Source organism: Neoarius graeffei, chromosome 11, assembly GCF_027579695.1.
Source record: "Neoarius graeffei isolate fNeoGra1 chromosome 11, fNeoGra1.pri, whole genome shotgun sequence".
NCBI classification, from domain to species: Eukaryota; Metazoa; Chordata; class Actinopteri; order Siluriformes; family Ariidae; genus Neoarius; species Neoarius graeffei.
In genome coordinates, this window is record NC_083579.1 from 66,549,871 (window position 1) to 66,575,145 (window position 25,275).

Sequence of the window (25,275 nt, forward strand, 5' to 3'; positions counted from 1 at the left end):
GCATCTTTATCATCTAGTGAGGAACACGTGCTGAAAAAGGAAGGAATTCATGGACATACAATATCAATGCCACAGCAGATCTGAAACTAGCAAAAAACATTCTTTTTTTCAATTGAGGTAAACACATAGAATATCTAACAGGAAACAATTAATAGACTGAACTCTGTACGAAGTTTGTTACAATATTCTCTTAGCTCTTCTCCAAGCTTTGAGTTCATAATTTAAGTTCTTTTTTTTTCCTCTTCTTCTTTTTTTAAAGTTTTTTTTGGTGCATCGACCACCAATAGCTTCTCTAAGTGCCAAAGAATCCACCATAGTGTGTGTGTGTGTGTGTGTGTGCTGTCCATATGGTGCGCATGTTGATCCAGAGGCATGGAAACTACAGTGGGATGTTGCTTTTCAATGGATATGCTTCCTTCAATAGGCTCTTCCGTGATAGAGAGTCCATGATACAAAAAAAAAAAATAATAATAAAATAAAAATGTATAAAACCAACACAATCCAGTGCTTGGGCAATTCAAACTAAGAACTTTACCTACAGGGAAACATTCAAAAAAGAGGGGCCTGAAATAAAGGTTCGTGTTGAATCAGACAGAGAGAGCAGGCTTCGCTCAGCAGCCTCTCTGTAGAGTGCTACTTCTGGTCCTTATTGGGACGGGTCCACTGCCTGCTCAGGTCTTAGTGTTAGTGCCAATATGTTTCAGAGATGTTGCTTCCTTTATTTTATTTTATTTTTTTTATTGCTGCAATGAGACCATCTCTCCCTCAGGGAACAGCACGCACAGTGTGAAAAGCAGGGATTTAACCTTTAATTCTAGCGCTAGGTCTGGAAACATAAATCAAGTGATCAACCAAAATGCACAAGTTTTAACTTAGTGTCTATACTTTTATACTACAGTAGTTGTAACTCTTGGAGTCTCTATTGTCTTTTTTTAATCTTCCAGAATTATTTATTTAAAATGGTTTAAACGAGAGCATGTGTCAGTGAGTGCGTGTACGTGTATGTGTGTGTGTATGTGTTTATTTCAGTTTGCACTATTGTGCAATAAGTCCAAAATGTCTTCTGTTGATCTTTAACAAAAGCCCAAGACTTTACAAAGTGTTCTTGTCAGCTTGGTCCTCCATCGATGAAAGTAACAAATTTGACAAGATTAAAAAAATTATCACAGCTCAATCTGGAATTCCATATTTTGAGTGTTTAATTTCTGGTCAAAATTGTTCCATTTTCATTCTGTTCTTAAAAATAGTCACAAAAAAATCACTTTAGTGGAGTGGGCGGGCAGGGCGGGGAGGGGGAGATTGCTTGCTCTTGTCTGGTTCCCTTTACACTACTGGGCGTGAATGTCCAGGCCTTGTCCACCAGTGCTGTGGTCGATGGGGGTGAGAATAGGGGGGCTCTGTGCAGACATGCTCATGACGGGATGAGGAGGAGGAGGTCCTCCGTGCATCAGCATGGCGGGGTGAGGAGGCACGTGGCCCGGAACGTAGTGCAGCGGGGGTCCGTGTCGTAGCTGAGAGAGGTGTGGTGGCATCTGTGGAGGAGGAGGAGGTGGAGAAGAATAAGGTAGCGGTGCCATGCTCATGCCCATAGGACCACTCTGAGGTACGTACTCCCCTGGCATGCCCTGCAGACCTGCAACACACACACACACACACAAAGGGTCAACAATCTCACTTACACTCATCCTGTATACACTCATACACACCATTATGCATAAGCTAGTGTCTCACGATTGCAGTACAGAACAGAAAAAAATAAGCACTAGAGGAATTCAATCCCTCTTCTATAGTTTTCCGTACCAAATGGCACGCTAAGCATTAAATTGGATATTTGATTAAACACAGAGCAAATCCACATCACAGTCTTTTTGCTCATGTAGCGCACTGAGTGTGTAGGACACATGAAAAACTACACTGCAGTATTTCAGGGCCTTGTGGGATATAGTCAGCCCGATACATTCCTGCTCACTTCTCATGCTGTAAAGTGATCTGCACATCCATCCACTGACATTGCAAACTGGTAACATGCAAAGAAACCTGCATATACACCCAATTCCCAGCTGAGTTTAGTGGTCATATTTGATTTAAATCCCTTTAACTAAAGTATTAAATAATTTCGGGGTTCAGTTAACTATCACAACATGAGAATTGCACATAATAGATATTTTCCTCTTAAGGGAACCTTTTTAGAAAGCAAAGGAAAACTGGAAACTATGGTAGTGGAAGCGTTTCAGAGAAAAACATAACGTACGAAGGATGTGAAGACGCAAAAAAAATATGTGCACAGAAAATTTTGAAGAAAAAAAAAACCTCCTGAAGTTCACGTGTAAATATGCTGCATGTCGGAGGTCATTAGTGCCACGGTGCCGTACTGTGGGTTTGCAGGTATGGGTGTGGAGCAGGCCAGGGGACAGCGGAGGCCTGGACTGCCCTGCTTTGTAATGCGAACCCCTAGGGGATTAGCAACGGCCAGTTAAGGCGGGGGAAGAGGGGGTCGCCCCAAGGTCATCAAGCATGCTCACTCTCTGCATTCCTCTACCTTGGTACCCTGCAATTAAGAAATTACCCAGGAGGGCTCGCAAAGGGGAAAAAGAGCAGGTGAGGGTAAGATTAACGAGCGATCTTGTTGGTTGAAAGACGCGTCATTTTTGAACGCTCGCTTCCCACCTTACTTCATTTCATTCGAATGCACGTTTGTTAACGCGCTCTTTTAAAAGCCCGCTATCGCCGCCATAAAAAAAAGTAAATCAATCGAGCCAGAGAGGGCAGCAGGAGTGCACTCGCCTCCATATAACCTAAATCGGCTCCTGTTAAAAGGCCCAGCAGATGTTTTTGACACTGTAAGCTGGTAATCTCAAGTCTTGTAAGCTGCAGTCATTCTGTTAAGTAGATCTGTGCAGCCCCCCCACCCCTTTATTAACAGGAGTGGTAAAACCATCTGAGGACAATAATGCCGCCTGGACCGGCCTACTCTCTCTGCCTGCTCCAGCAGAGCAGTCTGCTCAATGGCTGATGATAATTAACTACCAAATATACCATATTGTGTGGCTGCATAATCAAATCAAGAGAGGGTAATATTCCTCTGTATTAAGCTATTAATGTAATTGGTCATGAAGCATAAAATATGTTATGTAATTAAATAGTCTAGAAAGTATATAGCCTATATTAAGAATTATCCAAGCTGAGCAAATGTTGTCTCTCTGTGGCTGTTTTAGGGAACATTGCTCTCTGCATTTTTGACTCCATTAGCAGTGTGGTGGTGGTGGTGATGTTGGTAGAGGGGGGTTTGGAAATAGGCTGTCAAAAGAATCGTCATGGTGACCCTTTGGAAAATCCACTGCCTATTTACATATAAAGGGTTCTTTTAATCAAGGTAAGTGTTATTATATTGTGCCTCATTGAGCAGAGGAGTTTAGGTGTTAAATAAAATTTCCTCTGCCCTGGCGCCTTTGGGATGTGATATGTCTTGATTTCTCAAATGTCAGCGCCACAGTGCTGGCGGGAGGTGTAATGGGTGTCTTAATCAGGCAACAGCCATTTAGCCTTGGAGAGAAAGAAAAAGCGAGAGAGCGAGAGAAGAGAAATCCCCCCCCCCCTTTATATGCGGCCATTCTTTAACGTCTGCATCCCTTTGAATTTATCTCGGCATCTCCTGTCTCTGGATCTTATGTTTGGGATTCAGTGCCCCCTCCTCTCTCCCCTGTAAAAAATAATCAAAACACACGGGTTCCTCCCAGTGAAGGATCGGTCGTGTCACCCTCGGCCCGTATATCTTGCCCAGGGACCATAATGTACTGCGGCGTTCCCGGCTTTGCATATAAGATAATTTGGGCATCAATCCTTCCCCAGACAGATTTATGTCACTCTGAGGACAGTTTCACTTCTCCTTCTTTATCGCTTCACTGGAGCCTGCTTAATTTCTCCCCGTCAGCCCCTGCCCCTGGAGATGTTATTTTTTCCCTAAATGTCCAACATTTGCATTGGCTGCCGGAGATGGGGAGAGCAATGCCACTGTTGTGATAAATAAATTTGTGGCCAGTGCTTTTCTCCTTTGCTTTTTCTTCCCCTGGCGTCTGGCGCCACAAGTCCGCTCCTCCAGGGTGGGCATTGCAATACTTCCTTCTTTCCTATTAAAACCATAGTAGGCTCATCCAACACACTGTGCACCAGGGGTTTGGAGGTTATGTGTGGAATGTGTTTGCTGTTATTTAGGGTCAGTATCATGGAGATTCAAAGAGTGGAAAAAAAAGAACATGGAAGGAAAAGCACCAGTGTACTTACTTCCCCCTTTTCATTGAGTTTTGTTTTACAAGGTGGGGGGTTACATGTAGTGCCATTGCCCATCCATGCCCATATTCATCCCCATTCCGCTCATAGGCCCTGGAAAAGGAGAGAAACACCAGAGAGGGATATGAGTCACAGACAGTCAGAACAGAGCCCACCACTATAGAGGGAAAGACACAGCAACAGAAAGATACAGAGGGATGTTCCACCCAAGAGAAGCACCTGTTGACTGAAATTGGTGCCCAAGATCAATAACGAATGAGATTAAACAGGCGGCAGGCATGGAGAGATTGAAATAGCATGCTTGGAGAAGCAAAGCAGACCAAGAGCTAAACCAGAACGAAACCAGGAATGAGTACTGATCAGTTCGAGACAGTGGTTAGTAACTGGGCATCGGAGGGTCAGACGTGCGCTTACCTGCTGGCCGGATTCCCATGTGTTGCTGGCCATCCAGCACAAAGCTGCCCATGGGCTGACCCTCTGGACTGTATGCTGCTCCCTGGCTCACTGAAGGATCAAGAAGAAAACCTGATTGTAGTCAAAACGTGGACAAGAGGGGAGAAGAAGAGAAGACATACCAGACAATGAGCAAATATCCCAGCTCTAGCCCAAACACACTATTAGGCATTGTGATACATTCATGAGTCCAAGACCCAATATGCAAACTTGCAGAGCCAGTCCAATACACACATGCACGTTTGTCACAAGAGGAGGACAAATCAAGCAACCTCTCCAGTAAAGTGAAAACAGAAAGCATCTGAGTTCTCTGAAAAAAAAATAAAAATACAGGCTCAACCAGCCCACACATTTTAGTTTCTGTTACTAAAATCTCATGCTGCTATTATGAGCACTTGTGTGTTATCACCATAACATTATGAGAAGTAGTTAGTCATGCTGTATTTGGAAAGTATGCTGATTGCGACATCATGCATTCAAACAGTCATAACGTATTCCAGCACGCGTGCCAGGAGGCGCAATTTCAGAACATCCTAATTCAGTAAAAGCTTCACATCATTTACACAATTCCCTTCGCAATATGGACTTCTTCCAAATGTTACGTCGATAAAATCCCCAAATATTTTTAAGGGTAAACTGATCATTTTGTACGTCATAAATTGCTGATGGACCATTTTGGAGTTTATCATCATGCTGTGCTTCTGAATCATCTGCAGATGGGCTTCCAGAAGATATGGCAAATCAACATCTAATCAATTTACAATGTGTAGTCTTTTTCATCCTTTTACAAAAATAGCAGCTCTGTCTATACCTGTAAGCCAGAGGCAGAAATCAGAACTAAATCAATAACCACAAAACCCTCTGGATTCTTGCTTCATATTTTCAAAACGAATTAATGACTAAGAATTACAAGGAGCATATTATGAAGCATATTATGGAGACAGTTAAACGTTCTACACATTCCTCTAAAGTACTCCTGTGGCCAATTAGCATTTCACAGAGAATGTGTGCTAATGTACCTCTAACAAGCTAGATTGGGAACATCTAATTAGAGCCATCAGCTAACATGCTTGGTCATATTGGCACATGCCCCACTGAGGATGCAGGAAAGCAGAGGACGGGAAAAGGAGGAGGACTTCTTTCCATAATGGCAGACTGTGTGTGTGAATGTTTATCTGCCAAAGACCTGATTGGAACAGGGAGCAGAGGAACAGAGAGCGATGGTTTTACCTGCTCGATTTGACTGGTCAATCATGGGCTGTACTATTCTTCTTCTGGCATTAATGAACCTGGGAAAAGACAAGACCGAGGCAAAGAACAGAGACTTTAAATCACCTACCATTAAAGGAGACAAATATTCATTACAGAGCACAATCAAGACAAAGCCATTTGCATGACTTTATGGCTGCATTAGCGGCTAGCTCCTCGAAAAGCAATCAAAACCGAGAAACATCAACAAAGGAGCGATTGTGTTCAGGCTTGGGAGCCCAAAGTGGTATCCTTTTAATGTCCCTTATGATGTATTCCTTCAGCTTAATAAAGCTTTTGATTACTTTTGGTAACTATGGCTACTCAAAAGACATTCCACAAGCATTGCATGTAGTTGTGGTGAGGCCACTTTGCATCTGACACTCTGGGGCTCTTCGCGCCGCACCTTCACACCGGTCTTCTCGTGCACATAAATGTTACTCTTAGTGGGTTATCGCTCATTAGAAATTCAGAATAAGTTAAAAGTTTGTGAGGGCCAAGACACAAATGGTTCCTTTCAGTCTTTCACTGGCCTTCTCCATGCCCCCCTTTCTGGCTGCATTGTAGGGGGCTTTTGCTCCCCTCCCAGATGTCTTTAAACGAGGACCAGGCACTGCCCCTCTGTGCTTTCACGAGGTATTGTTATGTCAGCAAGCCCATCAATTAGGCTGTCTGAAGTTTTATCACCATCGCAGTGGCAAATAAGTGCAGTTCCACAAAGCCACCCTGGTCCTGCTCTCTCCTGCTGATTTGCACTGTAAAGCCTGCAGGGTCACCACAAGGTTAGTGCCAGCCAGGGAAGCCCTTTCTTTCAGGCAGAATGGGACACCCAAGGCCGTGTCAAGTCAAAGACACGCCACTCTATGCTGAATGAAAAGGCACTCTTTTAACACACCCGGACTGCACCGAGATGTTAGGGCTACAGGTACCAACATGTGTTTGATATTAGAGAGAGGTTACAATCATGGCCAGGCTATGCCGACTGAACAGCAGTAGGAGACGTAGCCCAACTCACCCAGAGCAATGCTACAGGACTGGTCATTAGATGCAAAGGAGAACTGGAATCAATTTGGGTCCCTAATCCCTCATGAACCCCTGATACCTGCCCATACCTTCTCCTATTAACTTAAATACCTGTAATCTGGGCTTTCAAAGTGACAGTCTTAAATTTACAAAATACACAGCTGGGAAAAAGAAGTCTGGCTCATTTCTTCCAAGTGTACGGAATGTTTCTTTTTGACTTCAAGAGATGAGTGGCTTAGAGATTAAAGTAAGAATCAGTTGGTATTAACAAAGGTCACCGTACTACGGCAGAGCAATTGGAGCACACCTGGATATTACATATAATTTTTTTTTTTTTTAAACCAAATAATTCATAATCATCCCCAGGGCTAATTGAAATCAAAGTTACGCATCATATCCTTTCTAAGGGCTGTCTTTGTTGTCAGAAAATGCCACTATCCCTGTAGTGAGGTCAAGATTTAATCTCTGGCATGTAAACACAGGGAAAAAAAAAAAAAATCCCTCCTGTCAGGATTTTCTGGACAGGCAGCAAAATCGAGGCTTGCCAAGCTCTACGGAGCTTTAACTTGCTGCCTTAAAGCTCTCGAAGGCTCAAATCAGAACCATGTGCACCCTCCCCCTTCGCCATGCTCCCAGAACTGGACCATAAACACGTAATGTTAGGAATGTTTCTCACAGGTGAGGAACATACCCACTTTCTATCAGAGCATATTGAGCCAAGATGAGAAATAATTATACATACCAGTAAACAGGGTTTATCTAGAAATCGTTTAGAAATGCTTTATTATATTAGTGCATTTTTGCATTATTATATTATACCGTGCTATCTGCAAATTGGTAAAAATTGCCCTTGAACAAACATGCTCCACATAACACACACACACACACACACACATTTTCGCAAAGTTATTCATGTATTTCTTAAACAGCTGCCACCGGGATTGACCTCTTCATGTCAGTGCCGTCCCCGCTGGACACATCTTTGCACAATACAACACACACACACACACACACACACACACACACACACACACACACACCACAGCGTCTGTTTTCCTTCTCCAAGCTGTTGCCACAGTAACACAGTGGGGGCTGACCAGGGCCCTCTTCTGCCCCCAAAGCGCCTTTTATCAGTTTGAGTAAAGCCAATTGAGATTATCAGAGCTGGGCTTGATAACACTGTTTTCCCTCCTCCCATGAGCTGCTAATGGGGTGTGCTTAGAACAACACCCATGCCAAGCCTCCAGAGAAAAGCAGCTTGAGCTGGCACAGCGGAGCAGAGGCCTGCCGAAACACACTCAGGCTCTCACACACAGACTAAGGGGACCTAACCGCAACCTCTACCTCCCTGTGCGAGTCCCAAATGTGTACCGAGTCCAGCCACGAGGACGGGTACTTCCAAAGTCTTACTACCATTTTTATTATTTACATCTGGTAGAGTACTTATTATAGCCTGAGCCTGCATAACATTATATACTGCCCCTCTCTCTCTCTCTCTCTCTCTCTCTCTCTCTCTCACACACACACACACACACACACACACACGCACACACACGCACACACACACACAAACTGCTGAACATTCCCCTGTGAACATACTGACTCGTATTATCACCCCTCCCCCTGTCCCCTACACCCAGCATGGGAACTCCATGCTGTCTTCAAACAAATAATTAAAGGCTAGGTGAAGGGGTCACTGAAAGGTCATTTCTCTGGATACTCGACAGAATGTGTACATTACAGCAGGAGATAAAAAAAAAAAAAAGCCTGGCACTCTGGCTGTGTTTAATGTGTAGGCTGGCAGCTTTTACAAATCAATCGAGGAGTGAAAGACAACAAAGCGACGAGGCCATCTTTAAGAGTATTTTCGAAGACACAGGAAAATGGAAGGAAAAAAAAAACTTTTGCAAGGGCAAAATAATAAAAGAAAAACATATAGCCGTTTGTTATGTGGAAACCGTAGAGGAACCGTGTCAGTTCTTCTCTTCCTTCATGAGACGCTCTGTCAGTGGATCACTTTCACTAAGATTTAGAGCAGCGCTATACACAAGCCACTGCCAGTGCAAACAGGAATAATGGAGACAGAGCTGCAGGAGTCCACTTGACATCAATCTAGCATGGAGCTACATCAACACTCTCTGCCCAACCAGAAATCTCAACTTAAAACACCCCAAGGGGAGCTTCTATATATGCAGGCCGGAAAGTGTGGTAAACAGGCTATGCATCAGGCTCCTGCACTCTCGACTACATTTTCGTTCACGTCACATGGGGTAATCCAGTAATCCTACACACAAGTTTTGGAAGGCACCAACGCTTGCCCTGCTGAATTAATGGACTGTCCCAGTGTATGGATTGGGAGGGGGGGATCTGTAGTGTGGCCACACTTGGTAACTAGCTCATGTCGTCAGTATTCCATCTCTCAGAAAACTGCCTTGTCCTGGAGCCCAGCCAAGAGAGACACCCCATTACTGTGCCCCAACCAATCATGGTGGGCAAGTGTAGCCAGTCAGGACTAGGGTCACTTGTTTGACAAGTTTGCAGTGACTGAGCAAAACACCCAGCACGACCACACTGCTTGGAGGTATCTGGTGATACTTGGGGCTAGAGTGGTTTAAACTGGGCAGCACGCCGACTGAGAAGCTTTCAGAAGCGTGCACAAATGTGCAAAATGAGTGACGTTAAGTCAAAATCATTCCAGCCAAATGGCTGCGAAGGGATATCGTATATTCTAGCAAAAATGTTTATCTTTCCTCAAACAAAATACAGCACTCTCAGACTAAACTTAACGATTATAGTTTAACAGCATTGCTGTCTACTGCCAATTAAATTCTAGTCCTAACAGAAAACCTCAAAACAAAATTAAGTACCTCACTCTCGAGTAAGATTTTTTAAAAAAAATGGCTTAAGGAGAAAAATCGCTTCAGTTTCAACTTTGACCTGGGAAGTGTACACAGATTAAACCTGGGAAGCTTGGGTTTAATAAAAGCAAACATGTCCCAATTATCACCCACTAACAGGGTCAGGCGTGTGTCTGCAGGCCACCAGCGGCCTCTAATCTGCTACGGGGTAAATACAGATTTCATATCGGCCTGCTAGACAGACAAAGTAACTATTTTAGCTGGTTGCCAGCTTGTGCCTATCTGTGGATTTATCATAAACTATCTGAGAGGATCTATTCAGAGCCAGTACAGAGGAGGGGTGGAGAAAAACCGAGTGACGCTGGGAGAGCGGGGAGGAGTGTGTAGAGGCTGCCTCCTGCCCGTGAGATCTTTCTCTTCTTTAACTTAAAACAGGAGTCGGGAGACATAACGCGGCAAGCATTACCTCAGCCTGTCGCTTGATTCAGTACAGATGGGAGAGCAAGCTGAGCAGGATCGTGTGTGTATGCGTGTCTCTTTTGGATGAGGGCTGTGGGAGCCTATGTTCAGACCATTGTGGTGTTTACATAGTTCTCCGCTGCTCCTCTTCGAAAGGAAAAGTGCTTCACCTTTTCTTACCTTGGCAGATTTCACCGCTTCATTTCCTCCCTTAGCCCTGCCATTCCTCTCCCTCTCCCACCTTTTTTTCCACAGGCTTCAGCTCTCCCCCCAACTCCTGCTGCATTCCTCTCTGTCACATATGAAGAGAATTTGTACTTGTTCTCTCGCTCTCTGTCTCTCTGAGCTATTTTCCTGCACCGGTTTCTCGTCAGCAGGAGTCATTAAGATCCAAGTGGAAAATCAGACAAAGAATTATACATTTGTTTTGCAAACTGACACAATTTAATGAGCTGCTAATTAAAATAAATCAATAGCACTGCGGCACTCTCTCTGTGCCTCTCTCTCTCTCTCTCGCTCGCTCTCTCTGGAGCATCATGCTGCATTCACAGCAAAGCAATGACTCTGGCTCTGTCTCCAGACATGCTGCGATGGCTGAATCCATTTCAGAGATTCCAGATTGACATCCATCAGAGCAGTCGAGCTCCATGTAAAAAATAAAAATAATAATAAAAATAAATACATTTAAAAAAGGCGGCACGGTGGTGTAGTGGTTAGCGCTGTCGCCTCACAGCAAGAAGGTCCTGGGTTCGAGCCCCGTGGCCGGCGAGGGCCTTTCTGTGTGGAGTTTGCATGTTCTCCCCGTGTCCGCGTGGGTTTCCTCCGGGTGCTCCGGTTTCCCCCACAGTCCAAAGACATGCAGGTTAGGTTAACTGGTGACTCTAAATTGACTGTAGGTGTGAATGCGAGTGTGAATGGTTGTCTGTGTCTATGTGTCAGCCCTGTGATGACCTGGCGACTTGTCCAGGGTGTACCCCGCCTTTCGCCCGTAGTCAGCTGGGATAGGCTCCAGCTTGCCTGCGACCCTGTAGAAGGATAAAGCGGCTAGAGATAATGAGAGACATTTAAAAAAGTCTTTGCCGCACTAGAACGTCTCCACTCAGCCGTGAGATCTGGAGTGCCAGAACTGTGGAAAAGAGAACTGATGCTTCTCTATAATTCTCCCTTTCATGGCAATTACACAGATATAAACATGACTGGGAGGCAGTGTGGAACTGTAGCACCTGTGGCACATTCTCACTTAGATACAAACCCATGCACAGGCGGGGAACACCCCACTGAGAGATGTCACCCCAAGTCTGCTGGACAGTCCAAGTCTACCCCTGTGTGGAAGGAACGGGTCCAGCTGTTAACTGTCTGTCAAACACCTTGTGTGGTGGCGCAGGCCAGGAAGCCCGGGTTGTCGCGCCTTTGATCCTGCGAGCAGCAGCTGCTGGTTCGTACAGCACGACTTTGTTCTTCCAATTCTGCTCTCCCCATTCTGTCCTGCGGCACAAAACCAGCCGAATCTGTTGGAGATGAGTTGATAGGGGGGTGAGGGGCAAAAAGGAAGGGGCCGAGCGAGAAAAAAAAAAAAAACTCTCCTGCTTTTTCTTGCTAGATCAACAAGCTCTGACAACTGCACCGAGGTTTTTCTTGGCCCCAACACAGCTCACAGGCATCTCCTTTTGACGCTCCCCCACTCCCTGCTTTAAGATATATGGTAGTTATTGTTCAAATCAGTCTGTGAATGGAATGGGCTGAGGCCAAGGCAGCCCCAGGCGTCAACACACCTGTGTGAACGAGGCCTTCTTCATGCAGCAACCAAGCACAGCTAACCTACACTAGCACTACCAGTTTTCAGCTCCTTGGAGAGAAGAATGTACCTTTTTTCTTCTTTCTCACTCTCTTGAGCTTTCACTTTCAGGCAGCACCTAATCTTTCCCCCTCATTAATCCCCTTTCTTCTCTACGCAGGCACCTTTGCTCTGGAATGTTTTTACCAGTGCTATTATTTTTGATTATCACTGCCAGTAGAATTATTAGGAGTCTGTCCACATTCGCTCACCCCCCCCCCACACGCATACCCCCATAGAAACCCCCCTTTTGATGAGGGTATATAGTAGTGCATAAGCCAGTCTCTTTCTTTTCCCTGCAGTTCATGTACCACAGAGAAACAGCTATATTTTGGGGTATTTTTTCACCTTTTTGAAGCGCCTTTTGAAACACCTTGCGTTTGTCGACGTAACTCCATGTGTGTTTACCTCGCACATATAGAGACTGACAGAGGTGGCCAGTGCTGTAAGGTAGTCTCATTCCTCAAAAGAATCTCAACTCACCTTTCCTGCTCAGGTTATTTCATATGGGAGCAGCATATAAAACGATGAGCAGACTGACACATGTCAAATTCACACACACACACACACACACACACACACACACACGCAAACGAAGACAAGGGTGTTTGAGGGTAAATGGTGAGGGCAGGTGTTGCCCAGAACCTTGTCGCATGTCAGGTCAGTGCAGGGGGGATTGGGGGGGTCCTGTATTCCTGCCTAGTCATTCAATTCAGTCTTTAATGCTCTCAATTTTCTGCCTCTTATTGACCACAGCCAGGGAGAGGTAGTGAGTCTCTATCATCACACAACCTCCTAGAAATGAGAAGGTCATGCATTGGGGTCGGTGGTCTCATTCTCTTCAGTGTAGAAGGGCCTGGGGCCTGTCCCTGATCACCCCTCACCCCTGTTTTCTCTTTCCATTGAGCTGTGTTTGAGTCCTTTGTGCAGCGTGGCAGGGAGGGCAGGTACAATCTCCATTTCCCTGCACCCTCACCTCACATTTTCTTCATGCTATCAGAAATATGGGCCCTTTTTTCTCTCTACTGCCTTTTATTCCACCTACTCTCTTTCTACTCTCCCTCCCGTCCCGTAAGCCTTGGTAATCGAGTAACAGACTCCACGACTCCTCATATTGTCAGGAACTAAACAGACGGCTTTGTGGATTACCAGGGGAACCTGATAATGACGCCACAGAGGCGTGAGATTTCAAACGAAATTGAGCGTCAATTGACTAGATCATCTTGGCAACGCGAGTGCCTGTGCGGCTACAGTCAGACAGGAAATAAGGCCAATCTATTTCCTTTGCCTCATATCAAACGTCTTTCTCTCTGAGCTTCTAGTGGGGAATATAATGGGCCACTGCCACGAGAGAGGGAGGCCTGTATAGAGGGACTTCAAATATTCTTCTTACATAACACAAATACCGCTGAATTGCACATGAGGGTTTCGAAGAGACAGAGAAAACACAAAGTAGGTAGAAGGCTGCCCCCATTTTCCTTCCCTTTTCCCCTTTGTCTTCTGAGGGAGTGGTGAATGTAGGGCAGTGAAAATGCAACATCTCAGCAATTAGAAAAAGTCATCTTAAGCTGCAAATGGAGAGACAGAGAGAGAAAGAGTCTACCACATTGCCCTCATGCCTGAAACATGGATGCTACCAGCCTTGGCGTAGGAATAGAAAAACAAAAGTTTAGAAGGTTCCTAAAACGTCTTCCTCCCTTGGGATATCCATCGCCAGTGTGCATTTGTGCCTGTTTAGTTGTGTTTATGAGCACTATATCAGCCCTGAAAATGAGAGACAGTAAGGTCCAGCAGTTAAACATCTTGCTTTTCTGGAACCTCTCTTGAATAATTGATGTGGCACTCGGCTCAGTACACACACACACACACACACACACACACACACACACACACGTTAAACCTCCAGGCATGTTTGAGGGCGACAAGCTAAACAACACATCACCAGTATAAATAGTCCAGTGTGCTAGAAGGATTGACCCCATGACCCCCCGCGAGGACTAGTTCAGCCCTGAAGCTGTGCGCGTAGAGGTGTGCATGTCCTCCTCACACCGCTAATGTACGCCGGCGTGGCTTCGCCATGGCATCTGTCCATCCATTCCTGGATCTTCTTCAAGAACAGTTCTGTTCAGATTAGCCCATGTTCAAGCATCACTACTAAGCCAGTAGTAGCAAGATGAGTCAGCGAGATGAACTCTAAAAATAATGTTGTTCTCATTTTCCCTTCTATCTCACTGTTCCACCCCAGGACCTATGGACCTACAGGATAGATTGTGGAGACTGGAAGTGGTGTAGTGAGTGAGAGTTTCCATTCCTCTCCTGACACACACTCCTACTCTCACTAATGAAAATCCTGCAGCAAAGCATTGAACCTCCCTTTACATCAGAGCCATAAGGAGAACAGAGAATGAGACATAGTAAGAGAGATAGTTTCTCTCCTCTTTTAGTAAAATTGTTCGAGCCAAAAGGGTACCATTTAAGAGAAAAACAAAAATGTGAATGCAATAAACACCTTGTGCTCAGTGCAGAGCTTCACAACTGGTGCTTGTCACCAACCAAAACACCCGGCAATTTCTGACCTTCTGCTTCCGTCTCATCTACCAGCTTTTGGGGTAGGACAGTTGTTCTGCACATGCTCAAATTGAAACATCACCCTTGCGATGGCTTGATAAATATTCATAAGGCCAAGTGCGGGCGATGAGGTGGGTGATGGAGCTCTATTGTGTTTCCAAGCTCAACCGTGCTGAATGGTCATGATAGCGGCCTGCCTGCTTTGATAACTCCACAGAGTTAAAGGCGACGGTGCTGGTTTTATTTTTCTATTTTTCAGCGGCTTTACAAAACGGCAAATTACCACTCTGGTATCCATGCAAATTTGGGACGCATTCCAGTGTGTGAATTGTTTCTATGTAGTGTTCTGGCACTCGTTGTGATGCTACCTCATCCGTAACAGCCTTGCTCTTTGGCATGAGGTGCTTACAGAAACAAAAACAGACTATTGATTTATTGTGTCTTCCATGATGGGGTTATTGGCATGCACCTCTACATCACAGGGCACCGGCGATAAAATTCAGGCTCTAAAGAAAGCAGCAAACCGGTACTAGAAATACATTAGGGCCTTGTTTGCGGATGTGATTATGAGGTTGAGTGAGTGAATAAGCAAGGGAGGAATAAGCATCCAGAGAGAGAAAAAGCATGTCTGAACAAGGTGAGAATGCCGGACGGCCAGGTTGGAGGAGATTATTTTGGATCAGTCATGTCAGGAGCTGCCTGTTATGACCCACACCCCTTCTCATTCTCTTCACACCCCCAGGCTCAGCCGTATGCACCTGTTAAACCTACCACTCACCAGCCTACCACACTTTTATAATGATAAACTCAATTCACTGTTCATACTTCAGTCTGGAGGCCCACACCCTTACTTGGACATTCTCTTTTTAACTAATGCCCTTTTATTCTGTTGCAATGTCAGCAGGAAGAATGCACCACACAACACTAGTCTCCCTCAATCCCACCCCTCTTTTTCATCTCTCTCTCTCATAGCCTTTCCACACTGTAGGCTTTATTTCTCTAATGTGGGCTGTATTTACCCCATGCTTGGGCTGGGAGGAAGACCTGATATACGGCTCTCTATAAATAATGTCAGCTGCGGAAAAAGCCAATTGATCTGTGTGCGACTTTCCCCCTCAGTAGCACTGCCAGAGTACACAGACAGGAAGCGCCGCAGTGACAAGGCCCATACATCCCAGCACTACCAGGCTGCTTGCATAGCCAATGAGGACCCTTTTGTGGTATAACTGAAGGTTCATTGATTAATGTGCTTCCATGTTTAACCTAACGACAATGTGAATCAAACTACGGTTACACGCTTAAACTTTACTCTCTTGTTCGGAAAGCATTTAAAATGTTCTGCTCCTTATTTTCAATGAAGCACGCAGATATCTATTATCTCTGACGAACAAAAGTGGGGCTGACGTTAGTGGCACAAATCAAGGCCAATATCACAGCCCTTACAGCTGTACAGTGAGGAGAACCATGGAGAAACCATTCCATCCAATGAGCAGTAAAGTGAAATGGAACCTCATAAACAGAGCCTTGACTGTATAGACTTTACATTTTATCTTTAAGCACTTTTCCCTTTTATGGGCCTTTGCTCCCTCTAAAGAGAGAGAGAGAGAGAGAGAGAGAGAGAGAGAGAGAGAGAGAGAGAGCGCACAAGACCGGTGGAGATAAAAAGGAAGCAAAAAGAAAAAAAAGTGAAAGAAAAGGAAGAGAGAGGAAAAGAGAGAGAGAGAGAGGAGAAGTCACAAATCTTGCTGCTATTCCAGTACGTGACATCTCTGCTCGTTTGCGGCTGCTCATTAACAAACAATACTGCTGTGAAATTGGTTTAATGACAACGTAATAAAATTGCTATTCTGCTCACAGATGGCCTGAGGCGCATGGAGACTCAGCGAGGCTCACTCAGGGTGCCAACGCGCATTAAGCTGCTTATTCATGAAAACTGCAATCCTCCACTCCTAGACACTCTCTCTCTCTCTCTCTCCCCCTCTCTCTCTGGCTCCCTCTCCTTTACACTCCATACCTGCAAATGAAATAAATTAACCCACTTATTTGCCCTTGTATTCTCCTTCTCTCTCCCCTCTTTCCCCTCTCTCCCTTCTGGCCTCTTGCCCTTTGCAGCACTCCCCCCCCCCCCCAAACAGAAATTACTATGTAAAAAAGAAAGGCTGCTCACCCACACAAACTTCTGAAGTGCACAGCCCTTGTTATTAAGCGACCCACCAATAAAACCAAGCCATTGAGGAACAGAAAGCAAACCAAAAGCACTGGAGGAATACAGAGACACCAACAGAAAGCGTGCACGTGACGTCACGAGGTCACGTGATATTTGTTTATCTGCCATCTTGGACGGCACGGCCGCGCATAGAACTTAGACGAACCCGTTCTAATTATCAAGTGTGTGGGAGTAGATCTTGCCTCAAGTGGAGGAGTTTAAGTATCTCGGGATCTTGTTCACGAGTGAGGGAAGGATGGAGCATGAGATCGACAGGCGGATCGGTGCAGCCTCCGCGGTGATGCGGTTGCTTTACCGGTCCGTCGTGGTGAAGAAGGAGCTGAGCCAAAAGGCGAAGCTCTCAATTTATCGGTCGATCTACGTTCCAACTCTCACCTATGGTCATGAGCTTTGGGTAATGACCGAAAGAACAAGATCGCGGATACAAGCGGCCAAAATGAGTTTTCTTCGCAGGGTGGCTGGGCGCTCCCTTAGAGATAGGGTGAGAAGCACAGTCACTCGGGAGGAGCTCGGAGTAGAGCCGCTGGTCCTCCACATCGAGAGGAATCAGCTGAGGTGGCTCGGGCATCTTTTTCGGATGCCTCCTGGACGCCTCCCTGGGGAGGTGTTCCAGGCATGTCCCCCCGGGAGGAGGCCCCGGGGAAGACCCAGGACACGCTGGAGGGACTACGTCTCTCGGCTGGCCTGGGAACGCCTCGGTGTTCTTCCCGAGGAGCTGGCCGAGGTGTCTGGGGAAAGGGAAGTTTGGGCTTCCATGCTTAGACTGCTGCCTCCGCGACCCGGTCCCGGAAAAAGCGGAAGAAGACGAGACGAGACGAGACGGGAGTAGATCTTTCGAGAATGGTTATATCTTGTTCAGCATTTGGTTGTACCAATAGACAGGGCCAAAAGGAGGGCCTGTCATTTTATAGATTCCCCGCAGACGAGGAGAGACGCGCAAAATGGGTGTCCGCTGCACCACCTATCACCAAGTTGTGATCAAAAAAATATAACTGGTTTTCACATGGACGTGTAATATTAATGTTCTTAATAAAATATGTATACAAATGCATAACTTGTTTATAAAGTTCTTCCTATCAGATTGGGTAAAGTACTGAAAAAGAATATGCATGTTATTTTAGGCACATAGAGGTGCAAGAAAATATATTTTTTAATTTGTTTGAATATAGAAGCTGGACATATCTGTGACCCCTATACATTTATATCTGATATTGAATAATAATTCTGCACAGATAAAGATAGCGGTGATTTGTGATATTTTTTTTTCAGACAAAAGCATACATATTTACAACCCTGTCATTATCTGGAACTGAGTTTAGATTTCGAACATTCTTACGATAAAACGTCCTGCATAGTCTCTTTATGATAAACGTCTTAATGCCACTTACCCGTGAGGTTATCAAGTAGACATTCTTCTTCGGAACCTTCCAGAGGTATAGTTGGGATACCCATCCCGCAACAAAATATTTATAAGCTTCCAGGCTCTTGTAAGCTTTGAGGGCTTTGCCAGTGTAACACGATTCACGATTAACGAGAAAATTATAAATGTCGTGGTAGGCCAGATCGGGCAAATCGCCGGCACCGCAGCTCCGAATTTCCCTGAACAAGGATTGCGGCAAGTTGTACGTATCTGCAGTTCCCAACCTGGAACACTTTTCCACGTAACGCTGCCTCACGTCACCTTCAAGATGCTGAACAAACTTAGACAAGTTATCGCGCGATGTAGATGGGGTATTTTCCGAATTTTCTTGGGGATTACTTCCTGGATCCATTACGCTCACGCAAGGTAAACAATCCTGAAGCCGTCCAGTATGCCGGAGTAAACACGGACGGGTCACGTGACTGCACATCCTCTATACTGCGCTCTTCCTTTCCCTCTATACACGTCCCCAACTTTCTCCATTCACACACATCCTTTCTCCAGATAGTGAGATTATCATTTTACTATTCAATTAAAATGAAAATTAGAAGACGTGAAGGATGTTGAGAATAGGCACTGACACTACTAGCCAGTGATTGCCAAGTTGGTGGCCACAGCTGAGTGGCAGCACTCACAGTAAGTGTATAAAGACCTTGCCAAGCTACCACCCACCCATTTTAACAGGTGGGACGGTCCTGTTAACGACACCCGAGCGCTCAGCACCTAGCATTGGCAACGCTGCATGCACATTAATATACACCCATGTAAATGTGTTCTCACCGTGTGGGGAAAATGTAGACATGGAAGCAGAGTATATTTGATACACACTGAGATGTTTCTTTATTAACAGACTGTTGTGTTGACAGGACAGGGCTGGTATTCATGCCAAAATGTGAGATATGTATTTACTCAAGCGCTGGAGACTCACTGCACAATGAAATCGGATTATCACCGTGGCACTATGGGGGATATCCAGATCAAATGATCCTAGAGAGGAGGGGAGGGAGTGTGTGTGTGGGGGGGGAGGCACTTGGGATCTGACAACAGAGTCAATTCTGCTAATTAACTGCCAATTAGTAGGTCCTAAATGAGGGGGATGATGATGATGTGGCTGCTCTGCCAGCCAGCTACAGCCGCTCCCTAGCCAGGCCTCTACTCATCTCTTCTCATCCACTTCATTCTACAGCTGTATATTTAGAAAGAGCACGGTGCACCATGGCTGCTGCTGGGACTCCCAGATGGCATCCTAAAAAAGGACTGACATTTCCATGTGGGTCAATGTTAAACGGATAACCAGCAACTTCAGTCAACTGTCCTGTCCATGTGGGAGACACACACACACACACACACACACACACACACTCTATATGTACATATCCTATATATGTACGTGCGTGCAAAAGAGAGAGCCAGAAAAGTGGGTGTGCCTAAACTCAAAAGCCTTTGCTTTCAAAAAATCCCATGCGCTTGATCAGGAGTCTAAAAAAAGACACACAATCCTGCCAATTTATATTTTTACATTACATTTGGAAAATGTTAGTTATTATTTTGAATTTCATAACAGCTGGCCATGCCAAGTAAGCTGGTCATAAAAAAAATCATAAAAAATTATAAAGCAGCTCTGTTTCTGCATGTCTCACTTGAGTGTTTAAGGGGAGCAAGAGTTACGAAGCCATTAACAAATCTGACAGTGCAGGGAGCACTTGTGCTGGTCCACACTGGCACAGGCTTGAGGGGTGAGAGAGGCCTGGGAGGGCATTTCAGCTGTAACATGGCAATGTTGGCAGTTTTAATTTGTGCACACCAGTGCAAGATGAAAATCAGCCTAAATGCTGCACTGATGTGGCATCCAAACATTTGAGCACGTGGAGATAAACTATAACTCCGGTTTTGGAGCTTCAGTGGGAGGTTACCGATGATCTCATGTGACTTCATCAACAAGGACAAGGAAGAGTGTCTTTTTCTCCACCCTGATTTTAATAAGTTACCTATTGCTTTCCATTTTGCAATCTCATTTGCTTCCATGTCCGTTTGTTCCGCCACAAATAGGCGAGGCAGAGAGGGAAGAGTAGGTAAAAATAGAAAGTGGCACAGTGCCCTCCTTATTGTTATTGGTGATCCACAGCCGTGGCAGCAGTGATGACTCTGGTGGCAGGGAAATGGTCCAGCGCTTGCACACTAGGCGACTACCCAACAAGAGCTGATTTCCTTCCTTTTTTTAGTATCTCTCTCTCTCTCTCTGTTGGTCTGTCATCAGACTCATCTTTCAGACTGTGGAACAGCGGTGTGCCATGCAGGCTATGCTGGGGAAAAGGAGGGGGTAACTAATGCTTGGTCGGTGTGTTTAGGGAGTAAAGCAGAGGCATGTCATACTGAGCCTGATGCTGAGACATGAAAGGATGCGGTCAGGCCCCATTTAGCCCAGACTGATAGAATAACACACAGGCTTTGAGAATGACAACTGCAGCTGGAGCATCCCATTTCTCTCTCTCTCTTTCTTTCTCTCTTTTTCCTCAGGACAGCACAGCGTGCTATCATGTGCAAACTTAAACAAACCACACTTAAGCTACGCTTGCCCGACTTCAAAAACCCACAAAATGTAAATAATCATAGCTGGTTTAAAGACTGACTAATAGCCACCTCAGTGCAGCCTTTATCTCCGAGGATGCTGTGTCATTTCAGCAATCAGACTAGGTTATTGTTTGAGGAGCTATTAATGCTCCACCTTTAGATACAAACATCTACAGACACGCTGTACTTTAACCTGCACTGTAGGAGTGTCTTACAGTAGGTATTACTCTCTCTCTCTCTCTCTCTCTCTCTCTCTCTCATGAAGGTGTGTTCAGGTATCAGGAGCAATAATAATAAGTAGTAGAATGGTTAGAAGTAGTAGAATGACAGATACACACATCAGCACACAGCTGGAGTTGAGAGCAGGTACAAGAACAGGTAAGGGAGGAGAGAGAGAGAGAGAGAGAGAGAGAGAGAGAGATGTGCGCCGTCTACTGACATTCACACAGAGCGCCCTTGTGCCATCCTCCAGGGCCAATTGTGCCTCAGGACAAAGCAGTGATTCAGCACATCCTCCCCTAAGGGACAACTGGAAACTGAAGACGTTGCCCTAACCCCAACCCCTCCCCACCTTCTTTCTTGCCCTCTCCCTGTCTCTCTCCTTACTGCTATCTCTTTGTACTGCCGGCTAGATCCACGCCAGTGCCCGATATCAAAGCGAGGCCATACACAATGCCTGTTTAGAGCAGGAATTCAGAGCCTTTTTGGCCTATCAACAGGAATTTCATATGGCAAAGGTCTGTCATATCCTGATCTCTAAACCACCTCTAGCAGGACAAGAAGACACCAGGGTGGGGGGTGGGGGGCAGCCTGTCTGAACAAAGACATGCTTAACGCAATGTCTCAACCTGGCTGGTGGGAGGGAAAAAAAAAAGTGTCCTGTCTGTGTCTCATCTTTCGAAACCTCAGAAACGTGTTGTTGTTAGTTTGCACTGTTTGCCTGGAAGATCCATTTCATACGGGTAAGACTTCTGGTGAAGGAATAGCGTGAGGGTTGGTCTTATCACTCTCTCACTGCAGAGTAGCCATAACGAGGACGCTTCCATCCACCAGACCCCTGCAGACTCTTCACAAGCATTACCTACATGCTGTGTTTTTGAGATTTCAGGGCCTAAAATGAATAGGGTACTTGCATTTCCTGTCTGCCTGACTCTATCCCTCTTTTCCGTCTGTCTCATTCCAGCCCCTCTCAGTTTAGCAGTCTACTTCTGCATTAATCACTATGACACGGGCAAGGCAACTCAATTTTCTGCTGCTATAGCTAAGGTGCATGGCGCACTGAAACGGCAGCAAGAGGCATGAAACAGCCAAGCGGGGGCTAATCTTTAGTTACTAGCGTAATTGAAATGCAATCCACACTGTAGGGTGCATTAAAGGCAGATAACGGCAGTTCCTGTGGTCAATTTAAGTAGCTTGACTTCCCCAGGAAAAAAATTAGCTGCCAGATAAGGCAGACAAACCAGGCTAATTCTCCAGGCATGTCCCTCATTGTGATCCAGGAAAAATGAAGTTAAGAAAAAAATGAATCACAGAACCAAAAAAAAAAAAAAAATCAATTGACCCTCGGGTGGCTTGTGAGCCTGCAAGGCAGATAAACCTAAAAGCTTGGTTAATGTCGGCCTGCCTGTATAGAACAGATAGAGCACTCTGTAAATGAGCAAGCTTTGATAAATATATTAAGAAAGGCTGCAAATAAAAGGCAGCGACTTCTCATTTGTACACAGAAAACCTTGTACATGGAATTAGAATGATAAAATGGGGTTCCATGTAATCAAGTTTGTGTAAAAACCTGAAATCCGTGCAAATACCTTTCCTCGAATTGTGAAAAGAAGCTGTCAGTTCGATTAATCTGAACATCACCGACAGAACGTCCTGAACAAAATGAAGCTACAGATAAAACCGGGCAGAGCATTTTGATAAGTAATTCCTGTATCATTTCTTTGCTTCTGTGATCATTTTTATTTAATCCACCACCCCCAGTTATGTGCTAAGCCATGTACAAAGGCAGTGCTGGCCAGGCCACCAGAGCCTTAATCCACCATATAGCATGGGTAAAAATGGGAAAATGCTTGGGGTGGGGGTGTGGGTAGGGGGGGGGGGGGGGGGGAAGAGATCAGGCGACGTTGTCGGCACTGCAAGTGATAGAGGAAGCAGGATCACGGTTGGGAGCATGGACGGAGGCGTAAGATCTTCCTTTTTTGCTTAAACATATCAAAGTGAATAAATATATATCAAACAGAGAGTGGTGACTTGGTGCTAAACACTTTATTGATAGCTAGCTATGGAGGATCAGGAGGTTGAGAAGGATGAGGAAAAGGGAAGGACTGTAAATAAATTGCTTTTGACAGTTTATGAGCATTAGTCTAGCCTGGGCTGGAAGGGAGAGGCATGTGAAACCTTTCAAAATGAAAGACTGAGCTATGCTGGTGACAGAGATAGCAACATCAAGACTTGACTTACCAGTTATTTACTTGTAAGATGGTTAGACCTGTGTCTTGGGCTAGCTGCTTTTTCTGTTCTTCTGATGGGTACGGGTGCTGGAAAAAAGAAACAGGCTTTAGTGTTTTTTTAAAAAAAATATACTCGTGGCTTAAACAGGAATGCGTACCTTATTGTTGTATGACCCAGATCAGTGTAGGTGTTTATGTGTTTAACATGTGTTCATGCCAAGTGAGTTGTGTAACACAGAAACCTACTTTGGTTACGCGAACAGAATGGTGTGCATGTTTAGTCATGACCTCCACCCTACTCAAATGCTCATGTGTACAAGTACACACACACACACACACACACACGTTTGTCTCACTATCCTTGTGAGCACCTTCCATCCACTGACAATTATGATTGTAAGTTAATTAACGCTGTGCCTGCCCCTAAACCTAAACCTAACCCTCACCTTAACCTCAGTAATGAAAAGGAAACTTTAATTTATTTATTTTTTCTCCAATTTTTGTTTAAAAAAAAAAACACACACATACACACACAGGCAGCACGGTGGTGTAGTGGTTAGCGCTGTCGCCTCACAGCAAGAAGGTCCGGGTTCGAGCCCCGTGGCCGGCGAGGGCCTTTCTGTGCGGAGTTTGCATGTTCTCCCCGTGTCCGCGTGGGTTTCCTCCGGGTGCTCCGGTTTCCCCAACAGTCCAAAGCCAGGCAGGTTAGGTTAACTGGTGACTCTAAATTGACCGTAGGTGTGAGTGTGAATGGTTGTCTGTGTCTATGTGTCAGCCCTGTGATGACCTGGCGACTTGTCCAGGGTGTACCCCGCCTTTCGCCCGTAGTCAGCTGGGATAGGCTCCAGCTTGCCTGCGACCCTGTAGAACAGGATAAAGCAGCTAGAGATAATGAGATGAGATGAGACATACACACACACAAACACCAGCAATTTCCTTGTGGGGTCTATCCGAATGTCCCCACAAGGTCAAAACTGTCAGATTTTACTATCATTGTGAGGACATTTGGTCCTCAGTAGTATATAAAAACTTGTGCGCACACACACATGCCTGTTAGGGGCAGTAAAACAAGTTTGTCAGTGGCAGAAATGCTACTCCACCCCCAGTAGATAACCACAAATCCACACACTTCCACTTTTTTTTTTCTCTTACAGCTACAGATTGTTTGTAACATGCTGATCATTTCACTTGGCACTTCCTCTGAACTCTGCTGAATTCCCCTGCTGAATGAAGCCCAGGCCTGAGTGAATAAGGACAGAATAAATCTTCCGTTCCTAGAATGCTACAACGGGGAAAACATATGAGGCTAATTTCTCTCATCCCTGGTGTCTTCTCATCCACCGCTCCCGAAGGCTGGCCAAATCAGTAAAGCAAGACATTTCTCTAAAAGATCTCCCATTGCTGCAAGCTCTACCTGAAAATATAATTCCCCAGCCACGGATGCAATGACACAATTTGTGTCAGCTTCAATATGCCAAATACAAGACAGGAGAAATGACAGGTCTGGATGTTTTTTTTTTTCCCTCTTCTCTCGCCTGTCTGTGCTGTGAAGCGTGACAAAACAACCCAGATCTGTAGTGACAGATGTCTTTAAGAGCCAGATTAGTGCTCAAAGCTCACAACAGAACAAACATTATACCTCACTATTATATTCAACACAAGAACACAACACAAGCACTTGTACAAGCGCAGCACTTAAATACACACACTCGGTGTGATGAGGTGAGTTCTGTTTTTGTATTTAGTAATATGAGAGTGTGCAATGTGTACACGGTCATCATTTTCCTTTGAGAAATACTGTATAATATAGCGTCCGCATACAAGGATGAAAAGGACAGTTTAGCTGCTGGAGCAGATTCTGATTTGATCCATGATTA

General features: G+C 45.2%; 1 protein-coding gene across 12 annotated transcripts in view; it reads right to left on the reverse strand.

Moving 5' to 3' along the window:
- meis2a (Meis homeobox 2a) overlaps positions 1-25,275 on the reverse strand; it is a 77,637-nt gene that overhangs the window by 127 nt on the left and 52,235 nt on the right. For 3 of the 12 annotated variants that reach the window (XM_060934606.1, XM_060934607.1, XM_060934610.1), the window contains 4 exons: positions 23,409-23,485; positions 4,702-4,791; positions 4,282-4,380; positions 1-1,633 (listed from right to left, as the gene is read on the reverse strand). The exon at positions 1-1,633 is cut by the window's left edge and continues 127 nt beyond it. In XM_060934606.1, coding sequence (XP_060790589.1) covers positions 1,324-1,633; positions 4,282-4,380; positions 4,702-4,791; positions 23,409-23,485 — 576 coding nt within the window. In that variant the 3' untranslated portion in view covers positions 1-1,323. Of the gene's footprint in view, positions 1,634-4,281; positions 4,381-4,701; positions 4,813-5,970; positions 6,030-23,408; positions 23,486-25,275 lie in introns of all 12 variants that reach the window. The other 9 variants (XM_060934616.1, XM_060934618.1, XM_060934615.1 and 6 more) reach the window with 5 other exon arrangements.